The sequence below is a fragment of the Pongo pygmaeus genome, chromosome X (assembly GCF_028885625.2).
Source record: "Pongo pygmaeus isolate AG05252 chromosome X, NHGRI_mPonPyg2-v2.0_pri, whole genome shotgun sequence".
In the NCBI taxonomy this organism is placed as follows: Eukaryota; Metazoa; Chordata; class Mammalia; order Primates; family Hominidae; genus Pongo; species Pongo pygmaeus.
Genome location: NC_072396.2, coordinates 114962574 through 114985140, shown reverse-complemented (window position 1 = coordinate 114985140; position 22567 = coordinate 114962574). Strand labels below are relative to the sequence as shown.

The window sequence follows — 22567 nt, the reverse complement described above, 5'->3', positions numbered from 1 at the left end:
TTTGACTTCATATAAATTAAAAATTTCCGCTCTGCAAACGACACTGTCAAGAAAATAAAAAGCCACAGACTGGGAAAAATATTTGCAAGAGACATATCTGATAAAGGACTGTTATCCAAAATATACAAAGAACTCTTCAAACTCAACAATAAGAACACAAACAGCTCTATTTAAAAATGGACCAAAGACCTTAGCAGACACCTCACCCAAGAATGTATACAGATGGCAAATAAGCATATGAAAAGATGCTCCACATCATATGTCATCAGGGAAATGCAAATTAAAATAAGAGTGAGATACCACTACACACCTATTATTATAGAATTGCCAAAATCCAGAACACTGACAACACCAAATGCTGGTGAGGATGTGGAGCAACAGGAATTTTCAGTCATTGCTGATGAGAATGCAAAATGGTACAGCCACTTTGGATGACTGTTTGGAAGTTTCTTACAAAACTAAACATACTTTTACCACATGATCCAGCAGTTTCACTCCTTGATATTTACATCCCAAATTTTAAAATGTATGTCCTACAAAAACCTGCACACAGATGTTTATAACAGTTGTATTTGTAATTACGAAAACTTGGAAGCAGCCAAGATGTCCTTCAGTAGGTGAATGGATGAATAAACTTCGGTAAATACAGGCAATAGAATATTATTCATTGCCAAAAAGAAATGAGCTATCAAGCCATTAAGAAACATGGAGGAAATGTAAATGCATATTACTAAGTGAAAGAAGCCAATCTGAAAAGGCTACATACTGTATAATTCCAACTATATGACATTCTGGAATAGGTAAAACTATGGAGACAATGAAGAGATCGGTAGTTGACAGGGGTTAGGGAAGAGAGAGGAATGAATAGGCAGAACACAAAATATTTTTAGGGCAGTAAAATTGCTCTCTTTGATACTGTAATAGTGGATACAAGTCATTATATATTTTTCCAAACCCACAGAATGTACAATACCAAGAGTGAACCTTAATGTAAATTGTGGACTTTGAGTGATAATGATGTGTCAGTGTAGGTTTGTCAGTGGAAACAATTGTACCTCTCTGGCAGGGGATATTGATAACTGGGGACACTATGCATGTGTGGCAGTGGTAACAGGGGGTATATGGGAAATCTCTGTACCTTCCTCCCAATTTTACTGTGAACATAAGACTGCTCTAAAAAATTAAGTATTAATTTAACATATAAAAATACATAAATACATTTAAAGTATTTATACAATACTTTCCCTCCCCCCACAGTTTATGGGTACATCAAATTTCTCTTCAGCAACTGCAAGCAAGGAAATAAAGGAGTGAAATATTTAAGTTGTTGAAAGAAAAAGGCTACCAATCTGGAATTCTGTATTTAGAGAATTTATCTTTCAAAAATAAATGATAAATAAAGACTCTCAGACAAAAAGTGAGAGAATTTGTCACCAGTAGACCTTCCTTGCAGGAACTATTAACAAAAATTCTTCATAAAGAAGAAAAATGACATAGGTCAGAAACTTAGATCTACATAAAGAAAGGAAGAACATTAGCAAAATAATAAGTGAAATAAAATATTTTTCTTTTTCTTAATTGACATAATAAAGGACAGTTTGTTCAAAATAAAAATAGCGGTGATATCTTACATGTCTGTAGCTTATGGGAAAATGGAATGAGTGACAGGTGTAATAAGGAATGGAAGGGAGGAATTGGGAAAATTCTGTTAGAACATACCTGTGCTACACATGCAGTGGTATAGTGTTATCTAAAAGTAAAAGTGGACTTGGATTAATGTAAATGTATATTGTAAACTCTAGGGCAGCCACTAAAAACTTTCTTAAACAAAGTATAATTGATATGCTCAGAGAAGGGAGAAAATGGAATAATATAAAATGTTCAGTTAAAACCAGAGAAGACAGAAAAAGAAAGGAAGACAAAAAAAAAATAACAAAAAAACTAGGGCAATTAATAGAAAGTCATTGCAAATACGGTCAATATTAAACTAGCAAATCAGTAGTCACTTTAAATGTGAATGGTCTATATAAACCAATTAAAAGACAGAGACTGTCAGGGGATTAAAAATCCCCAAAATCCAACTATGTGTTATCTATAAGAAACCACTTTGTTTTAAAAAATATTTCTAATAAATTTTATTGTGTACATTTAAGGTATACAACATGATGTTATGAGATACATATATATAAAAATTGTAACTGTAGTGAAACAAATTAGTATATTTATTCATCTTACATGGTTATCCATTTTCCCCCACAAGAGCAGTTATAATCATATTAATTGAACAATTTGTCCCTTCAAGTCAAATTCCTCAGTTGTGATGGGTCAGATTCCTCAATTGTGACCAATCATTGCAGGCGAAATTCAAATTTTATTTTTTTAGTGGTTTTATTTTTGAGAAAATTTTTATTTCACCTCTCCCAATGGATAGACATTTATTTCAAGATACACTGCATCCTCTTATTGTCAACACTTTAAACCTACCAGCTACTGACATCTTGAAACAGCATAATTTGTTATCCATGACTCCTGAAAGTTCCTCATGTCACCAACCCTTATGTTATACAAATGTAAAGATGGCTGTTCGTGGAAATGTGCTCACCACATTGCCAAGTGTCTTGGGTCTCCTTTTGAAAGGAATGTTTTTTCACAAAAGTCAACATTTCCCTGAAAATGCAGCTCCATCTTCTATTGGTATGGTCTGTGGAAGTCACAGAGACTGAAATTTCGGTCCATATTATGGTTGATAACTACAATTTCTGTTGCAAAGTATGCAAGCATTACTTTGAACTGCATCTGATGCAGCTTGGTGGTCTAGGCCATTACTTGCAAATCGCCAAGGCCTATTTTGGGAACAATGCTTTCAATTCCCTTTTATTGCATGTATCAGAACAATGTCCTGTTAACTAATATGATGGTTCATTTTACTGTATATATGAGAAAAATGTCCTGTTAACCAATATATTTTGACTTTTGGTTTTAGTATGTTTTAGTACAAATATCCAGGGACAAATTCTTCAGTTGAATACATCCAAGAGACACTTTGTTCAATTGATCTGCTATAATCTAATCATTTAGCAAAAATTCTGACTACAATACACTATCATTAGCTATGGTTCTCAGGCTGCACATTAGATCTTTAGACTTGTTCATCCTATATATCTGCTGCATTGTATTTTTTGACCTGTATCTCCCATTTCCACACCCCTACACCAATCATAGTCACCACTGTTTTATTCTGTATCTCTGTGAAGTTGACCTTTAAAAAAAAAAAAGATACCACATATAAGTGGGATCATGTGATATTTTTCTTTGTGTGTCTGGCTTATTTCACTGAGTGTGATGTATACCAAAGAATATTTTCAGCTATACAAAAGGAAGAGATCCTGTCATTGCCATAAGATGGATTGACTTGGAGGACATTATGCTAAATGAAAGAAACCTAGTTTAAATATAAAGACACAGATGGGTTAAAAGTAAAGGAATGGAAAAATGTATACTGTGCTAGCTCTAATCAAGAGAAAGTTGGAGTTGTTATATTAATTTCAGACAAAGAAGACTTTAGGACAAGGAAAATTATCCGGGAAAAATGGGGGGCATTACATATTAATAAAGGGGTATATTCTCCAAGAAAACATAACAGTCCTTAATGTGTTTGCACTTAACAAAGCATCAAAATACGTGAGGCAAAAACTGATAGAAATGCAAGGAGAAATACAAACTATTATAGCTGGAGGCTTCTATACCCCTTTATTAGTAATTTATAGATCCATCAGGCAGAAAATCAGTAAGGACATAGTTCAATTTAATCATCAGTCAACTGGATTTAACTGACGTCTGTAGAATACTCCATCCAACAACATGAGAATATACATTCTTCTCAAGATCACATGGAACATTTGCCAAAATAGACCATATTCTGGGTCATAAAACATACCTTAGGAAACACAAAATAATAGAAATCATACTATACTTTTTTTTTTTTTTTTTGAGACAGAGTCTCACTGTCACCCAGGGTGGAGTGCAGTGGCGCGATCTCGGCTCACTGCAAGCTCCGCCTCCTGGGTTCACGCCATTCTCCTGCCTCAGCCTCCCTAGTAGCTGGGACTACAGGCGCCCGCCACCAAGCCCGGCTAATTTTTTGTATTTTTAGTAGAGACGGGGTTTCACCGTGTTAGCCAGGATGGTCTAGATTTCCTGACCTCGTGATTCGCCCGCCTCGGCCTCCCAAAGTGCTGGGATTACAGGCGTGAGCCACCGTGCCTGGCCCTACAATATATACTTCTACACCATACTGGAATTAAACTAGAAATCAGTAACAGAAAGCTGTACAATTCCAAACTATTTAGAGATTAAAAACCACACTTCTAAATAGCACATGGGTCAAAGAAGAAGTCTCAAGAGAAATTTTAAAATATTTTGAGCTAAAAGAAAATGGAAATACCACTTATCAAAATTTGCAGGCTGCAGCAAATGCAGTGCTTAGAAGGAAATATATAGCAAGGAATTAATATATTAAAAGTGGAAAGATTTAAACTGAATAATACAGACTACCACCTTGGGAAGCTAGAAAAAGAAGAGTAAATCAAATCCAAACTAAACAATAGAAAATAAATTTTAGTGGCTACAAAAATACAGTTAGAATGAATAAGATGTAGTATTTGGTAGCACAATAGGATGCTTTTATGGATTGTGACATTGGTCATTTCTAAACTTTTTGCCTAAACCAGAATCGCAAAGATATTCTCCTGTTTGTTCTTTTAGCACATTGCGCACATGTACCATAAAACCTAAAGTATAATAATAATAATAAATAAATAAATAAATAATAAGTTTTAAAGAATTAGGTTTTAAAGTCTATAATCCATCTTGAGTTTATTTTTATATATAGTTTGTGATATGGATTAAGGTTCATTTTAGTTTATGTTTTGTATATTACTATCCAAATATTTAGGCAGCATTTGTTGAAAGTACTATCCCTTTTCCATTGAATTCCCTTTGCACCTTTGTTGAAAATCAATTGACCACATATGTGGGTAGTTTTTGAATCTATTTTATTCTGTTGATCTATTTGTCTAACATTTCACCAACACCACATTGTCTTGAAAATGTCAGTCTGTTGTTATTGTTCTTTTTGCTTTTGAGACAGAGTCTTGCTCTGTCGCTCAGGCTGGAGTGCAGTGGCACAATCTTGGCTCACTGCAACCTCCGCCTCTCAGCTTCAAACGATTCTCGTGCCTCAGCCTCCTGAGTAGCTATGATTACAGGCGTGTGCCACCACGCCTGGCTAATTTTTGTATTTTTAGTAGAAACAGAGTTTCACCAGGTTGGCCAGGCTAGTCTCAAACTCCTTGCCTCAAGTGGTTTGCCTGCCTCAGCCTCCCAAAGTGCTGGGATTACAGGCATGAGCCACTACACCCGGCCAAAAACTGTAATTTTATATTAAGTCTCTGACATGTTTCTTTTGCAAAATTGTTTTGGCTATTCTACTTTCTTTGCCTTTCCATATGAATTTTTCATTAGATTACCAATTTTTATAAAAGATCATGCTGGTAATTCGATTTAGAGTGTATGGAATCTATAAATCATATTGGAGAGAACTGATATCTTAACAATTTTGTGTCTTTCAATCCATAAATAAAGTGTATCTCTCCATTTTTTAGGCCTTCATTGATTGTTTTCATCAGCATTTTTTAGCTTTCTAAGCGAAGATCCCACACATATTTTGTTAGATTTATACTTCAGTATTTTCAAGTTTTGGGGGAGCTATTGAAAATAGTACACTTTAAACATTCAATTTCTAATTGTTCATTATAAAATATATAAATATGATTTATAAATTCTCTATAGTAACTTTTTAATAGATTCTTACAGATTTTCTATGTAGAAAATTATGTCCATTTGTGAATAGAAAGCTTTATTTTTTTACTTTCCAGCATATAGGCCTTTTATTTGTTCTTCTTACCCAATTTCACTGGCTAATATTTCCAGGAGTAGTGAAGCAGACATCCTTGTATAATTCCTGATCTTAGGGGTAAAGCAGTCTCTTGCCATTAAGTGTAATATTAGCTATAGGTTTTTTGCAGATGCCCTTTATCAGGTTGAGGAAGTACTCATTCTAGTTTGCGGAGGCTATCTGTCATGAAAGGATGTAGAATTTTGTCAAATGATTTTTCTGCATCTGTTGCAATGATTACATGATTTTCCTTCTTTGGTTTGTTGATATGGTGAATTACATTGATTGGATTTTGAATGTTGAACTAGCCTTGAATTTCCAGGATAAGCCCCACTTGCTCATGAAGTATTATCTTTTCTACATATTGTTAGATTTAGTTTGTCAAAATTTTGTTGAGAATTTTTGCATCTATGTTCTTAAAGGGTATTGGTCTGTAGTTTCTGTTCTTGTAATATCTTTATCTGGTTTTGGTATCAGTGTAAAGCTTGCATTAAATATTCAGTTGGGAAGTATTCCCTCCTCTTCAGTTTTCTGGAAGGGTTTGGTAGAATGTTTGGTAGAATTCACCGGTGGAGCCATCTGATTCTGGAATTTTCTTTATAAGAAAGTTTTCAACTACAATTTAAATTCCTTTAAAATATATAGGACTATTCAGGTTAGCTATCTTTTTTTTTTTTTTTTTTTTTTTTTTTTTTTTTTTTGAGACAGAGTCTTGCTCTTTTACCCGGCTGGAGTGCAGTGGTGCCATCTCAGCTCACTACAACCTCTACCTCCCATGTTCAAGTGATTCTCCTGCCTCAGCCTCCCGAGTATGGGATTATAGGCACTCACCACCATGCCTGGCTAATTTTTGTATTTTTAATAGAGACGGGGTTTTACCATGTTGGCCAGGCTGGTCTTGAACTCCTGACCTCAGGTGATCCACCCACTTCGGCCTCCCAAAGTGCTGGGATTACAGGTGTGAGCCACCACACCCAGTCTCAGGTTAGTTATCTCTTTTTGATTGAGCTTTGGTAATGTGTGTCTTTCAAGGAATTAATCCATTTTATGTTGTTTCAAGAATTAATCATTCTATGTTGTTAAACTAACTGGCATACAGTTATTCACGTTGTTCCCTTTTTACCCTTACCCTTTTAATGTCTGTAGTCAATGCAATTAAACCCTCTTTTTTGTCTCTAGTCTTAGTAATTTTTGTCTTCTCTCTTTTTATCTTTGTTAGTCTTGCTAGGGGTTTATCAATTTTATTGATCTTCCTAAAGATCCAGTTTTGATCTCGTTGATTTTTCCTTATTGATTTTCTGTCTTCAATTTCATTGATTTCTGCTCTTTATTATTCTCATTTTTTTCTTATTTTTCCTGCTTTTTCTAGTTTAAGATATTGATTTGAGACTTTTCTCCTTTTCAAATATAGATATTTAGTGATATGAATTTCCTTCCGAGTGCTTTTTTAGCTGAATCCCTAAATGATGTGCTGTGTTTTCATTTTCATTTAGTACAAAATACTTTCTAATTTCCCTTTTGATTTCTTCTTCAACCCACAGACTATTTATATGCTACCAGCTTCTTAAAAGTGGTTATCTTCCTGTGCTGGGATTATGTATAATGTTTCTTGCTTCATTTCTATTGTTGCCCTTCTTGTGTGTTTGTGTATGTTTTCCAATTTTCTACATTGAGCATGTATTAGCTTTCTAATTAGAAAAAAGCCAATAAATATAAAATAACACTCTACATTTTATAGCACTTTATAATTTACCAAGTGCTTCATTTAATCCTCTAACATCCACTTGAGAAACATAATATTTCACAGATGTTGAAAAGGTTATCAGGGTTTGAGTGACTCACTCAATGAGGTTATCAGGGTTTGAGTGACTTACTCGATGTCACACAGATAGAGTAGGTTAGGACTCAAACCTAGATTTTCTGTCTCCCAGTTTATTGTTCTGAAGAAATTGAAAAGAAAGATTTGAAAAGTAAGTTGGAATTCACCTTGTGGGTATTTGGAAAGATTCATAGAGGTTCTTTGAAGCAATCATTGATATGAGGCATCTATCTCAGTTTAGTTTTAATTTAGATCTCTGATTACTAGTGAGGTTGAGCATCTTTTAATATTTATTCTCCAGTATCGTTTGGCTATGTCTCCACCCAAATCTCATCTTGAATTGTAACTCCCACAATTACCACGTTTCGTGGGAGAAAGCCAGTGGGAGGTCAGTTATGGGGGCGGGTCTTTCCTGCGCTGCTCTAATGATAGTGAATGAGTCTCACAAGATCTGATGGTTTTAGAAAAGGGAGTTTCCCTGCACAAGCTCTCTTCTCTTGAATGCTGCCATGTGAGATGTGCCTTTCACCTTCCGCCATGATTGTGAGACCTCCCCAGCCACATAGAACTGTAAGTCCAATAAACCTCTTTCTTTTGTAAATTGCCCAGTTGCAGGTATGACTTTATCAGCAGCATGAAAATGGGCTAATACATTGTCTGTTCCAATTTCTTTTCTGACTTGCCTATTTCTGTAATTAGATTGTTTTTCTATTGGATTGGTTAGTCCTAATTGATTTGCATGATTAAAATATTCCAATACTAATGTTTTGTTTACTATTTGTTCACAATATCTTCTGTTAGTTTTCTGCTTATCTGTTTTTACTATTTCAATTTTGATCGTCAGGAAAATGTGCACTGGAGTGAAGAAAATTCGTGTGTTTGTTATAAGAGGGGTATTGCTTTATTTCGAGCTAGTATGTTGAAAAGTGGGAGATAGAAGAGGATGGGATTAGAAGATAAACCACTTGATTTGGAAATTCAATTTACCAATCATTTGTCAGTTGCTTATACTTGCATATTGTCTATAATTGCTTATTGCCCACAGTGTACTAGGCCATGTGATGAATAGAGAGTAAAGAATAAATGTTACCTACTTTCCGGGACTCTGATGGAGAAATATATCATGTACAATAAGGCAGTTAACATGGTATGTGCTCAAGTGAACTGTGGTATAAGATAAGCTGTGGCTACCAAAATTTCTGTTTTGGAGCAAAGAAGCCATTAGTGGCTCAGTCTGAGCCCCAAAACCTCAAAAGTAGGGAAGCCAACAGTGCAGCCTTCAGTCTGTGACTGAAGGCCCGAGAGCCCCTGGCAAACCACTGGTATAAGTCCAAGTGTCCAAAAGCCAAAGAACTTGGATTCTGATGTTTGAGGGCAGGAAGCATCCAGCATGGAAGAAATATGAAGGCCAGAAGACTCAGCAAGTCAGCTTCTTCCACCTTCTTCTACCTGCTTTTTCTAGCCTTGCTGGCAGCAAATTGGATGGTGCTCATCCAAATTGTGGGTAGGTCTTCCTCTCCCAGTCTACTGACTCAAATGTTAATCTCCTCTGGCCACACCCCAAAACACCCAGAGACACCCAGATACACCCAGATAGGATACACCCAGAAGGATACTTTGCATCCTTCAATCCAGTGAAGTTGACACTTAATATTAACCATCACAGGAGTTGTTTATGCAAGAATTCTGTAAGTTGAATGGGAGCAGGGACTTTGTATAAAAATTTTAGTTCTTTTCATCTGCAGCACTTAGCATATTGCCTGACAGTGCTAAAATATTTGTTTAATGATTGAGTGATGTTAACATGTGTAGGCGAAGCCAATGATAGAGACCTAACACAATGCAGAATCTATCTTTCCTATACCACCAACAGCTCTGAGAATGTTCTGATACATCCACATTTCAGACATTAGCTTGCATTTCCAAAGAAAGGGAACACAACCTTTTCAAGAAAAAGAACACATGATATGCTCCCTTTATCATTGTAACGGAGTAGTAGTTAAAATTTTGTATTGCTGACTATGGCCTTATAGTATAGTTTGAAATCAGGTAGCGTGATGCTTCCAGATTTGTTCTTTTTGCTTAGTCCTGCTTTGGCTATGCAGGCTCTTTTTTTGTTCCATATGAATTTTAGAATTGTTTTTTCTAACTCTGTGAAGAATGAGTATGGTATTTTGGTGGGGATTGCGTTGAATTTGCTGATTGCTTTTGTCAGTATGGTCATTTTCACAATATTAATTCTACCTGTCCATGAACATGGGGTGTGTTTCCATGTGTTTGTGTCATCTATGATGTCTTTCAGCAGTGTTTTTAGTTTTCCTTGTAAAGGTCTTTCTATTCCTTTGTTAGATATATTCCTAAGTATTTTATTTTATTTTATTTTATTTTAATTTCATTTTATTTTATTGCATCCTTTGTAAAAGGGGTTGAGTTCTTGATTTGATTCTCCGCTTGGTTGCTTTTGGTGTATAGAAGAGCTACTGATTTGTGTACATTAATCTTGTATCCAGAAACTTTGCTGAATTCTTTTATCAGTTTTAGGAGCTTTCTGGAAGACTCCTTATGGTTTTCAAGGTAAACGATCATATCGTCAGCAAACTGGGACAGTTTGACTTCGTCTTTACCGATTTGGATGCCCTTTATTTCTTTCTCTTGTCTGATTGCTCTGGCTAGGACTTCCATTACTTTGTTGAAGAGGAGTGGTGAGAGTGGGCATCCTTGTCTTGCTCCAGTTCTCAGAGGGAATGCTTTCAACTTTTCCCCATTCAGTATTAATGTTAGCTGTGAGTTTGTCATAGACGGCTTTTATTACATTAAGGTATGTCCTTTGTATGCCGATTTTGCTGAGGGTTTTAATCATAAAGGGATACTGGATTTTATTGAACGCTTTTTCTGCATCTATTGAGATGATCATGTGATTTTTGTTTTTAATTCTGTTTATGTGGTGTACCACATTTATTGACTTACATATGTTAAACCATCCCTGCATCCCTGGTATGAAACCCACTTGATCATGGTGGATTGTCTTTTTGATAGGTTGTTGGATTCAGTTAGCTACTATTTTGTTAATGATTTTAGCGTCTATGTTCATCAAGGATATTGGTCTGTAGTTTCCTTTTTTGGTTGTGTCCTTTCCTGGTTTTGGTGTTAGGGTGATGCCGGCTTCATAGAATGAATTAAGGAGGGTTCCTTCTTGCTCTATCTTGTGGAGTAGTGTCAAAAGGATTGGTACCAATTCTTCTTTGAATGTCTGGCAGAATTCTGCTGTGAATCTGCCTGGTCCTGGACTTTTTTTGTTGGTAATTTTTTAATTACCATTTCAATCTCGCTACTTGTTGTTGGTTTGTTCAGGGTATCTAATTCTTCCTGATTTAATCTAGGAGGGTTGTATTTTTCCCCATCTCTTCTAGGTTTCCTCGTTTATGTGTGTAAAGGTGTTCATAGTAGCCTTGAATGATCTTTTGTATTTCAGTATTTGAAGATACTCCTGTTTCGTTTCTCAGTGAGGTTATTTGAATCTTCTCTCTTTTCTTGGTTAATCTTGCTAATGGTCTATCGATTTTATTTATCTTTTGAAAGAACCAGCTTTTTGTTTCACTTATCTTTTGTGTCTTTTTTTGTTTCAATTTCATTTAGTTCTACTCTGATCTTGGTTATTTCCTTTCTTCTGCTGGGTTTGGGTTTGGTTTGTTCTTGTTTCTCTAGTTCCTTGAGGTGTGACCTTAGATTGTCTGTTTGTGCTCTTTCAGACTTTTCGATGTAGGTGTTTAGGGTTATGCACTTTCCTCTTAGCACTGCCTTAGCCTTATCCCAGAGATTTTGATAAGGTTCTGTCATTATTATCATTCAGTTTGAAGAATTTTTAAATTTCTATCTTGATTTCATTTTTCACCCAATGCTCATTCGGGAGCAGGTTATTTGATTTCCATGTATTTGCATGGTTTTGAAGTTTCCTTTTGGAGTTGATTTCCAGTTTTATTCCACTGTGGTCTGAGAGAGTGCTTGATACAATTTCGATTTTCTTAAATTTATTGAGGCTTGTTTTATGACCTATCATATGGTCTATTTTGCAGAAAGTTCCATGCTCTGTTGAATAGAATGTGTATTCTGTGGTTGTTGGATGAAATATTCTATATATATCTTGTGAGTCCATTTGTTCCAAGGTATAGTTTAAATCCATTGTTTCTTTGTTGACTTTGTGTCTTGATGATCTGTCTAGTGCTGTCAGTGGAATATTGAAGTCCCCTACTATTACTGTGTTGCTGTCTATCTCATTTCTTAGGTCTGTTAGTAATTGTTTTATAAATTTGGGATCATGGTACTGGTATAAAAATAGGCATATAGACCAATGGAACAGAATAGAGAACCCAGAAATAAACCTAAATACTTACAGCCAACTGATCTTCAGCAAAGCAAACAAAAACATAAATGTGGGGTTCCTTTTCAACAAATGGTGCTGGGATAATTGGCAAGCCACATGTAAGAGAATGAAACTTGATCCTCATCTCTCACCTTATACAAAAATCAACTCAAGATGGATTAAGGACTTAAACCTAAGACCTAAAACTATAAAAATTCTAGAAGATAACATTGGAAAAACCCTTCTAGACATTTACTGGGGAAACATGCCCCCAATATTTCAACGTAGGTTCTTTCTATTTTCCATAAGTGTCAACCGGCTGAGAAATAAAGAGAAAGAGTACAAAGAGAGGAATTTTACAGCTGGGCTGCTGGGGGTGACATCACATATCAGTAGGACAGTGATGCCCTCCTGAGCCACAAAACCAGCAAGTTTTATTAAGGATTTCAAAAAGGGAGGGGGTGCAAGAACAGGGAGTAGGTCACAAGATCACATGCTTCAAAAGACAAAAAGGAGAACAAAGATCACATGCTTCTGAAGAAACAGGACAAGGGCAAAATCAGAAACTCCTGATAAGGGTCCAACAAAGATCACAAGGCAAAGGGCAAAAGCAAAGATCACAACTCAAAGGGCAAAATCAGAATTACTGATAAGGGTCTATGTTCAGCGGTGCACTTATTGTCTTGATAAACATCTTAAACAACAGAAAGCAGGGTTCAAGAGCAGAGAATCGGTCTGACCTCAAATTTCCCAGAGCGGGGTTTTTCCCCACCTTAGTAAGCCTGAGGGTACTGCAGGAGACCAGGGTGCATTTCAGCCCTTATCTCAACCGCATAAGACAGACACTCCCAGAGCGGCCATTTATAGACCTCCCCCCAGGAATGCATTCCTTTCCCAGAGTAATCCTTGCTAGGAAAATAATTTAGAGATATCTTCCCTACTTGCATGTCCGTGTATAGGCTCTCTGCAAGAAGAAAAATATGGCTCTTTTTGCCTGACCCCGCAGGCAGTCAGACGTTATGGTTGTCTTCCCTTGTTCCCTAAAACTGCTGTTATTCTGTTCTTTTTCAAGATGCACTGATTTCATATTGTTCAAACACACATGTTTTACAGTCAATTTGTACAGTTAACACAATTATCATAGTGGCCCTGAGGTGATGTACATCCTCAGCTTATGAAGATAACAGGATTAAGAGATTAAAGTAAGACAAGTGTAAGAAATTATGAAAGTATTGTTTGGGAACTGGTAAATGTCCATGAAATCTTCACAATTTATGTTCCTCTGCCACAGCTCCAGCCGGTCCCTCTGTTCAGGGTCCCTGACTTCCCGCAACAGACATTGGCTTAGACAAGGATTTCATGACCAAAAACCCAAAAGCAAATGCAATAAAAACAAAGATAAATAGCTGTGACCTAATTAAACTAAAGAGCTTTTGCACGGCAAAAGGAACAATCAACAGAGTAAACAAACAACCCACAGAGTGGGAGAAAATCTTCACAATCTATACATCTGACAAAGGACTAATATCCAGAATTTACAATGAATAAATCAGTAAGAAAAAAAAATCCTGTCAAAAAGTGGGCTAAAGACATGAATAGACAATTCTCAAAAGAAGATATACAAATGCCCAACAAACATATGAAAAAATGATCAACATCACTAAAGATCAGGGAAATGCAAATCAAAACCACAATGCAATACCACGTTACTCCTTCAAGAATGACCATAATCAAATGCAATACCACCATACTCCTTCAAGAATGACCATAATCAAAAAATGAAAAAACAGTAGATGTTGGTGTGGATGCAGGGAATGTAAACTAGTACATCTGCTATGGAAAACAGTGTGGAGATTCCTTAAATAATTAAAAGTAGAACTACCATTTGATCCTGCAGTCCCACTGCTGGGTATCCATGCAGAGGAAAAGAAGTCATTATTCGAAAAAGATACTTGCACACGCATGTTTATAGCAGCACAATGCACAATTGCAAAATTGTAGAACCAACCCAAATGCCCATCAATCAATGAGTGGATAAAGAAACATATATAGTTAGATAGATAGATAGATACATAGATAGATAGATAGATACAGAGAGAGAGACAGAGAGAGAGAGTATATATATATGTTTCTATTGATTATATGTGTGTGTGTGTATATATATATATGTATGAATACTACTCAGCCATAAAAAGGAATGAATTAACAGCATTTGCAATGACCTGGATGAGATTGGAGACTATTATTCTAAGTGAAGTAACTCAGAAATGGAAACCAAACATTGTATGATCTCACTGATATGTGGGAGCTAAGCTGTGAGGATGCAAAGGCATAAGAATGATACAGTGGACTTTGGGCACTTGGGGGGAAGAGTGGGAGGGGGACGAGAGATAAAAGACAACAAATATGGTGCAGTGTATACTGCTAGGGTGATGGGTGCACCAGGATCTCACAAATCACCACTAAAGAACTTACTCATGTAACCAAATACCACCTGTACCCCAATAACTTATGGAAAAATAAAATTAAATTTAAAAAGATTTTGTACATCATTGTCAGACAAACCTGGGTTTGAGTCCCATCTCAGCTTCTTACTGGTTATATGACTCTTGATTTTCCTTATCTATAAAATGAGACTAATAGTAATATCTACCTTATGGGTCATTGTGGTGAGGATCCAGTGAGCAAAGTATGTATAACACTAATCCCCTAATAGGAATTCTATAAATACTTGCTATGCCACTTCCCTTGATGTATAATAAAATGGATGGAACTTGTGATTGCTTTTGAATTTTGTGACTTGGTTGATGTTTCCTAACAGGCATATTCTCCATCTCCTTCTTCACAGATTCAGAGACATATTGCATGTTTCAAGACAAGAAGTACAGAGTGGGTGAGAGATGGCATCCTTACCTGGAACCTCACGGGTTGGTTTACTGCGTGAACTGCATCTGCTCAGAGGTACAATCTCTCATGACATGTGATTTCCCAGTTTGCTCCTCAGCATGCAGAGAGGCTTTCAGTGCCCAAATGGCCAGGGACCGTGGGTGATAAAATCCTGAAAGAAAGTAAAGAAGCAGACTGATCACGCTGTCTCACGCCTATAATCCCAGCACTTTGGGAGGCTGAGGCATGTGGATCACTTCAGCCCAGGAGTTCTAGACCAGCATGGGTAACATGGCAAAACCCCGTCTCTACAAAAAGTACAAAAATTAGCTGGGCGTGGTGGCACATGCCTGTTGTCCCAGCTAGTTGGGAGGCTGAGGTGGGAGGATCACTTGAGCTCAGGACTTCTAGGCTGAAGTGAACCGAGATTGTACCACTGCACTCCAGCATGGTTGACAGAACAAGACCCTATCTCATAAAATAAAAGAAGAAAGTAAGAAGACGAATGCAAGGAAAAATAAACATTTTCTGTCTTCTGTCCTCTCTTGCTTTTTGGCTTGATTTTCATGGGTTCTCTGAATATTTGCTATGGACAGATATTTATGATCTCTTAGCCTAATGATATAGGGCATGGTTAGAGAAGGCGGAAGAGCCTGATAGTGGGAGTGGAGGCGAAAGCTCAATAGAATGTTTAGATTGTAAGACAAAGTAGTTTTTGAAAATTATTTTAAGGCTGACCTTTAGGGAGAATATTAGGACAAATTATAAACTGGTTCATTGGGAGAGTGGATTCTATGTTGTCTCAGCCAATAACTGTAATTAAGACTGAGTTTGTGAAACGTTGGCCTGTACCTCTTAAGGATTAGAGTTCCCTTGGCTTAGCCTTGGCTCCTGTCCGGTCATTTAGAAAGGATTTTGGATGGCCTAAATGCCATCTTTGCAATAGACAAAGCAGGTTGTTCCATCTTCTTTCCATGGTCTTGACCCAGGAGCACAGCTGTGGTCCATCTTTCTCAACAAACCTCTGCCATTATATGTTAGGCTAGAGTTTCTTGTTTGCACTATAGATATTTGGTTGGGGGCTGTCCTGTGCATTGTGGGATGTTAAGCAGTATCCCTGGCCTCTACCCCTTAGACAACAAGAGCACCAACCCCAATCCTAATAACCAAAAATGTCTCCAGACATGGCCAAGTTGCCTGGGGAGCAAAAATCACCCCTGGTAGAGAAGCGGTGCACTAGGCTAATTGGAAAGTGAGGCCTTGTACTAGGCATTGAGAATTCTGAACTTACACAAAGAATTTTCAAGACCAGCTTCTTACTTGAGAACTTGTGTAAGGACTGCACCTCTTCCCTCATGCCCAGCTAGAGCAGGAACAATCACTTGCAAGCCTGATCCATTTACCATTTGAACATAATTTTGGGCTGTCAGAATTTTGAGCATGTGGAAACATAATTATCAGGTAACATCAGGCAGTATTAAGAGGCTATGAGGTTCTAGAATAAAGACAGACCAAGTTTCCAGCCCTGCCTCTGCCACTTATGAGCCACTGGACAAGTTACCTGACCTCTGTGATATTCGTTCATCTTCCTCTTTTTATAAATGGGATAATGATATTACCATTTCATACGGTTCTGGTAAGGATTAAATTTACAAATCCATTTAAATCATTTAAAACAATGCTTAGTCATGGTAAACATTCAAGAAATGTTAACAGCTGTTATTGTCATCATTGTTGTCCTTATCATTGTGGTTATCATCATCATCATTATTATTATTAATCTATTAACTCTAGAACAGAATTCAGTATATAGCATTAATGAGGATTCAGTTTAGACCTCAGCTGGGAGGTGTGGTTTCTGATGTACTTCAGTGATCTCAATTCAAGATTATACCACCTGCCTCTGAGGAGTGTGATACCTGAGGAGCTTCTGTGGTGTTGCCAAATGCAACACTCCAAAAAAAATTATTCTAGAAAGTACACAAGAAAAGGAAAAGGTTGTGATAAGGCAATTCCAATTTGAATAAAAGAAGCCCGCCTCTTTAAATGGTTAGGGCATGTATTAAATAGATCATTTGGGGATTGATTAACTGCCTGGGATGGCCTGATTTTGTCAGATTCTTGACGCAACACATTTAGACACATTGGAGATGGACAGCTAACCATTGGGAGCTGAGGCTTTGATGTCTGCAAGGCAGTCAAAATGTTAAAATGATCCCAATGCCAACAGCTCAAGCACAAGGCATTTTCTATTTCTATATCCTCGTCACTACTTTCTTCCCCCACAACAGCCTGACAAATACAAGTAGTCCTTGCTGCAAATGATTTATGGATGGAAAATGTAAATGAAAAATTTATTTCCGGAGTATGTCTTTGTTCTAGAAATGGTTGTGAGCTGTCAGAGCGAGGGATCTTGTAATTGTAAATCAGGCAGGGACCCAGTTGCCCCACCCAGGCATACTACCTAATCAGCTAAATTCCAAACTCTAGCTCGTCCTCAGAAGAATTTTGGCTAAAAAGGAAATGAGAAGAATCACTCCGCCCACTGGGCGAAGGCAGAGTTATATGGAATCCAGGATCCATCTGCTAGGGATGCCTCCTTGGCCAGGGCTGGGTAGCAGCTCAGGGGACCCATCGCTCATTGTGTCTTTCATGTTATTGGACAGGTGATTATGAAATCAGAGTAGATTCTTGGAAAAGACATGCAGCTAGAGCTGGGGAATGGTAGAAATGCCACGGAGCCAGGCCAGAAGAAGCCTCTCACAATTAATGGGAAGCTTTGAAAATTGGAGGAGTGGTGATCTCAGCCTTAGAAAAATATGCCAATAAACTATCAACCAACCCAGCAGAGGTGCTGGTGATAAGAAAAAGAAAGAAAATGTTGAATGCATTCAGCTTCTTGGGAATGCATTATTCACTGCCTGGGTGAGTCCCTGCATGACTGTTTCCCAAACTGGCTTGATCCCAGCGACCTTTGAAAGACGTTTATTTTTTCTCATTGCCTTCTGTTTTTCAGAATGGGAATGTGCTTTGCAGCCGAGTCAGATGTCCAAATGTTCATTGCCTTTCTCCTGTGCATATTCCTCATCTGTGCTGCCCTCGCTGCCCAGGTAAAGCAATTTGTCTCTTTCTTTCCTAGCTGTGGTTCTCCATTTCCCTCTTCACCCAGCTCAACTCATCTCCATAATTCCCCAGAAGGGAAACTTCCAGACAGATAACAATAGGAACCTTTAGTCAGTCCAAACTGGCCTCTAAATACCTTTTATAGCCCAAATGGGGTACATTCTAGGCTCTAATAAGTTATTGGGTACCCAGTAACAGATTTTTATTGGGCTTTTAATCATTTGAAGGTGGGTGTCAATCGGAGATGGAAATTGTGGCCCAGAGATTTTCTGCTATAAGCAGCCTCTTCCTGCCATGGGCAGCAGGCACCAGGAGAGTTGCAGCATGGCGGCATGTGTCTTATATGATTAGTGCTGGAATTGCATCCGAGCATAGCTTCTAAATTATGAGGGGGCCATTCATAAATCAAAGGAGCTGACCCAGTGAGGTTTATGACAGTATAAAGCTGCCTGCCTGCTGAATAGTCACCTCCGCCAGACTGCAGTTATTATGTACACATTGTTAAGTGTAATTCTAAGGGGCAGCCAGGCAGAGAGTTTTTCACAAAGCTGTTAGGACATCTACTTTCACGATTTGCAGCTAGGGTATTGTCTGAGGCAGGGGCTCCCTCAATGACACTTTGTTCACGTCTGACTGGGGCCCGATTCCCACCCCAAAAGCGTGTGGAGTGGTTCAGAGAATTCCTGTGGGCCCAATGGCAGTCCTAGAAAAAGCTACTTGACACTCGGGCTTTGTGAAGTAGAAGCCGTATCATCCTGTAAGTTGATTCCATTTCCCTTTAGGGTGGAAATTCTTGAACTAGGGTTCCTGGGTGGGCTTTTGAGGGTCAGAGAACCCTTTAAAATTGCTTGCAGTTTTTGGTGTAACTATGTATATTTGTAAATTCCTTTAGAGAACATCCACAGCTTTATTGTCAGTCCCAAAGGGGTGTACACGAAGAACCACTACCCTAGCTAAGGTATAGACGGTGCTTTTTAAGTGGTGAGGAACTTCCAGAACTTATAAGAGAGAAACCAAATGTATCCAGGCAAAAATGTTAGGAATAAGGCTGGGAATGGGGTTCAATGAAAACCCAGTCAACTGAAATGTTCCAAGAGTGGAGAATTTTTTTTTTAATGGACAAGAAACACCCAAACTCTTTTTGTCACCACCTTTATAATATATATTTTCCTGCATCAGTAAATACACCCTAATGAACACAGGTGATTCATTTCCAGATGGCAGAAGATCATGCCATATCACAGGTTTTTAAATTGTGAGTGTTGGTGCTGATAGTATATGCTTTAAGATGTCAGAGATTGACTTGGCATATGACCAACCTGAAAGTTGTTGGGGTTTTTTTGGAATAAGTCCCTAAGCCAGGCTTACTGTTTCTGTATGTGTTTATTTGCTTCTTCTTCCTAAACTGGTTTGCAAGAATGTGGTATGGGCGGTGGGGGCGCTCTGGTAAATGGGAACAATGTTTCTGATAAAGTTGCCACTCTGGAGAGCTTCTTTGTTTTTTTTTGTTTTGTTTTTTTGTTTTTGTTTTTTTTGTTTGTTTGTTTTTTTGGTTAACCTGCCAGGTAGCCTGTCAGATAGCCTTATAAAAGCTTTTTATTCCTCAGAAGTCTCCAAAAGTGGTCTAATGTCGTAGGAACTTATCTAAACTTTTGTGTAAAGATTGTTCTTCCCTGGGAAGAAGGTTGAGGCATGACCCAGACCCAGAGCATGGGGCAAAAGAACATAGAATAGAATATGGCTGCACCTACCCCAGCTGCCTAACAGGAAGCAAGTATCGAGAAAACGGGAAAGTATAAGCTAGCAGTTATTTTGAGAGAAAAATAAAGTGTTAAAAGAACTGAGTTCAAAAATTCCAGAGGTGAAAACATTGAAAGAAATAAACACCATTATGGTTAAGACTTAAAAAGCTCATTTTATGGTATGGAGGATAGAAACTATTCCTTTTCTTTTCCTTCTTGCTCTTGCAGCTCACTTCTCCATGATTTCATTTTTCTACTTGTTAACTATAACCTTTAACAGCTCTTTCTGTGGGTAGTAGTTCTAAAATTCCTTAGTCCTTATATACAAAAAAAGTATTTATTTTACAATCATTCTTGAATGATAATTTGGCTGGGTATGAAATTATAGGTGCATATTCATCTCCCCTCAGCACTTTGAAGATATTACTAAATGGTTTGTTGGCTTTATGTTTGTTTGTTTATTTGTTTGTGGTTAAGAATTCTGCTATTTGTAGTTCTTTTGCGGGTTCTTCTGTTTTTTTTTTTTCTTCTAGCTTTTAAAACTTTCTTCTTTTCATTGATGTACACAATGAGATGTGTAAGTTTGATTATTCTCTTCAGCCTGCTCAGCACATGATTTTTTCAGCCAAAGGAGTCAAATTTCTCTTCAATTTTTAGTCAGTTTTTTTTTTTGAAAATTATCTCTTCACCTTCTTATTTTTTCTCATTCTCAAAATTGTCTTTGGTGTATATTATTGCATCTCATTTAATTTATCCTTTATTTTTCCATCCTGATATTCTCCCTAAAATGATATATTACTTCAACTCTGTTCTCCAATTCATGAATTCTTTCCATGCATACTATTTAGGCCATCTGTTGGGTTTTGTTTGTTTCTTTGTTTATTTTCAATAACCTCGTTTCCCCTCAGGTTTTCAAGTTATTTAAAAAAACATCTACATGACGCTAATTTATAACCTGTTATTGTTTTGGGGAATCTTATTCTCTTTTTTACTTCTTTAAAGTATTTAACTGTTTATTTGAAGTCCATTTCAGATTGTTCAAATATCTAAATATTTTTAGATGTGAATTGTCACCTTTGTTGGGTTTCTTGACAGCTTTTCTTAGTCCTGAATTTTCCTTGGTTTTCTACTTTTTCTTTCAAAGCTCATTATCCATGGGTGTTTTTGGTTTGTCTGTTTGTTTTTGTTTTTGTTTTTTTCTTACATGAGCCCTTCCTTGTGGGATGGTTGTTGCAGGCTTTATAGTTCACTTTGCTCTAAACCAGGTCATATATTAATGACTCGGTTTGGGCTGCCTCATGCCCGAATGGTCTATTTCTACCTCTGTTTTCTTGTGCACTACTAGTCTCTGATAATGATCAGGGACTGAGACCTCATCTACAACTGCCTACCTTGGACAATCAGTGTTTTTTAGGGAACACTGAGTGGGGAGAGCTATGTCAGCCCCTGTTTACGTGCGAGTAGTGTGACCCTAGTCCCCAACTTCACATGGGAAGCCACTTGCAAGCTGTAGTTTCTCCTCAGCCATTTGGATCCAAACTATCCATATTCAGTCACAGCTGCTGATGGACCATATGGCTTTGGCTCCCATTTATTGCTGTACTTTCCTTCTATATTTTATTCCACGAAGAGTTTTTTGTGTTTCTGAATATGATTTTGCAGTTTTCACGTTTTGTTTATTTATTTTTCTAGTTCCACATTTCATCTCTCTTTGTTTTGAAAATAACAGGGAGATTTCTCATGTGTTCTCTTTGCCATATTGAACCAGAATGCAACCAGCTATTCTTTCTTTCTACTGAAGATAAAACAGGAGTAAATAGTTTTAAATCATAGCAGAGAGGAGTGGAGCTTGACAAAAGGAAGAACTTTGAACACCGTGGCTGTTAAATCCTAGAATAAATGACTAAGGAGAATTTTAGTCTCTTTACTTAATATTTCTAGAAATAAAAAGTTACCCATCCATCTGAGATAGAGTTGGCACAGTCCTGCTTTGAGACAGGGCAATGGATGTGATGACTCCTCTGTGTTTCTTCCACCCCAGTGATTATTAGGCATGAGGAAACTCATGCCTTCAAGGCCACAGAAATGTTTGGTCAAAGAAAAGGGCTCTGGTTTTCCATCTTAACCCAATGGAAGGCACTGTGATGAAAATGTCCTCATTTAAGAAGAAAATATCTAAAGCCAAGATGATGAATAAGCTCTGTATAAAAAGGAGAAGACAAACAAGCAAACCATATACCCCAGATATTGGCTTTACATACTGTCCTATAGCAGTATTGACTTAGAGAAGCTTTTGCCTAGGTAGTAACAGACTCAGTGGAAGTGTCCTACCTATCATGCTTAGAGCTTAGTTTCCATTGAAGGAGACAGAGGAGCCATCTCATTTCATTTGTTTATGTATTTCCCATGGCTCTTGCTTTCTAAACTCTTTACCCCTAAAATTTCCAAGGATCCCACCTGTATTTGAAATTGTCTCCTACAGCTCCTGCTAAACCGTGGAAATCAGAGTATGCAGGCAGCTCTTCCAGAAATACCAAAGAGAAATCTATACTGAGTCCCACAAAGAGCAAATAAACTTTTTTTCATCAGCACTTGTCCAAGTCTTGGCAGAGGTCAAGTCTTAGTCACATACCACAGTGCTCTACTGGGCCCAAAGAGGCTACATGGAGGCTGGAACATTC

The 22567-nt window shown here is 37.4% G+C and overlaps 1 protein-coding gene across 7 annotated transcripts in view; it reads left to right on the top strand.

Moving 5' to 3' along the window:
- Positions 1-22567, top strand: part of CHRDL1 (chordin like 1) — a 226606-nt gene that overhangs the window by 122593 nt on the left and 81446 nt on the right. For all 7 annotated transcript variants that reach the window (XM_054473172.1, XM_054473174.2, XM_054473181.2 and 4 more), the window contains 2 exons: positions 14984-15096; positions 18038-18131. In XM_054473172.1, coding sequence (XP_054329147.1) covers positions 14984-15096; positions 18038-18131 — 207 coding nt within the window. The remainder of the gene's footprint in view (positions 1-14983; positions 15097-18037; positions 18132-22567) is intronic.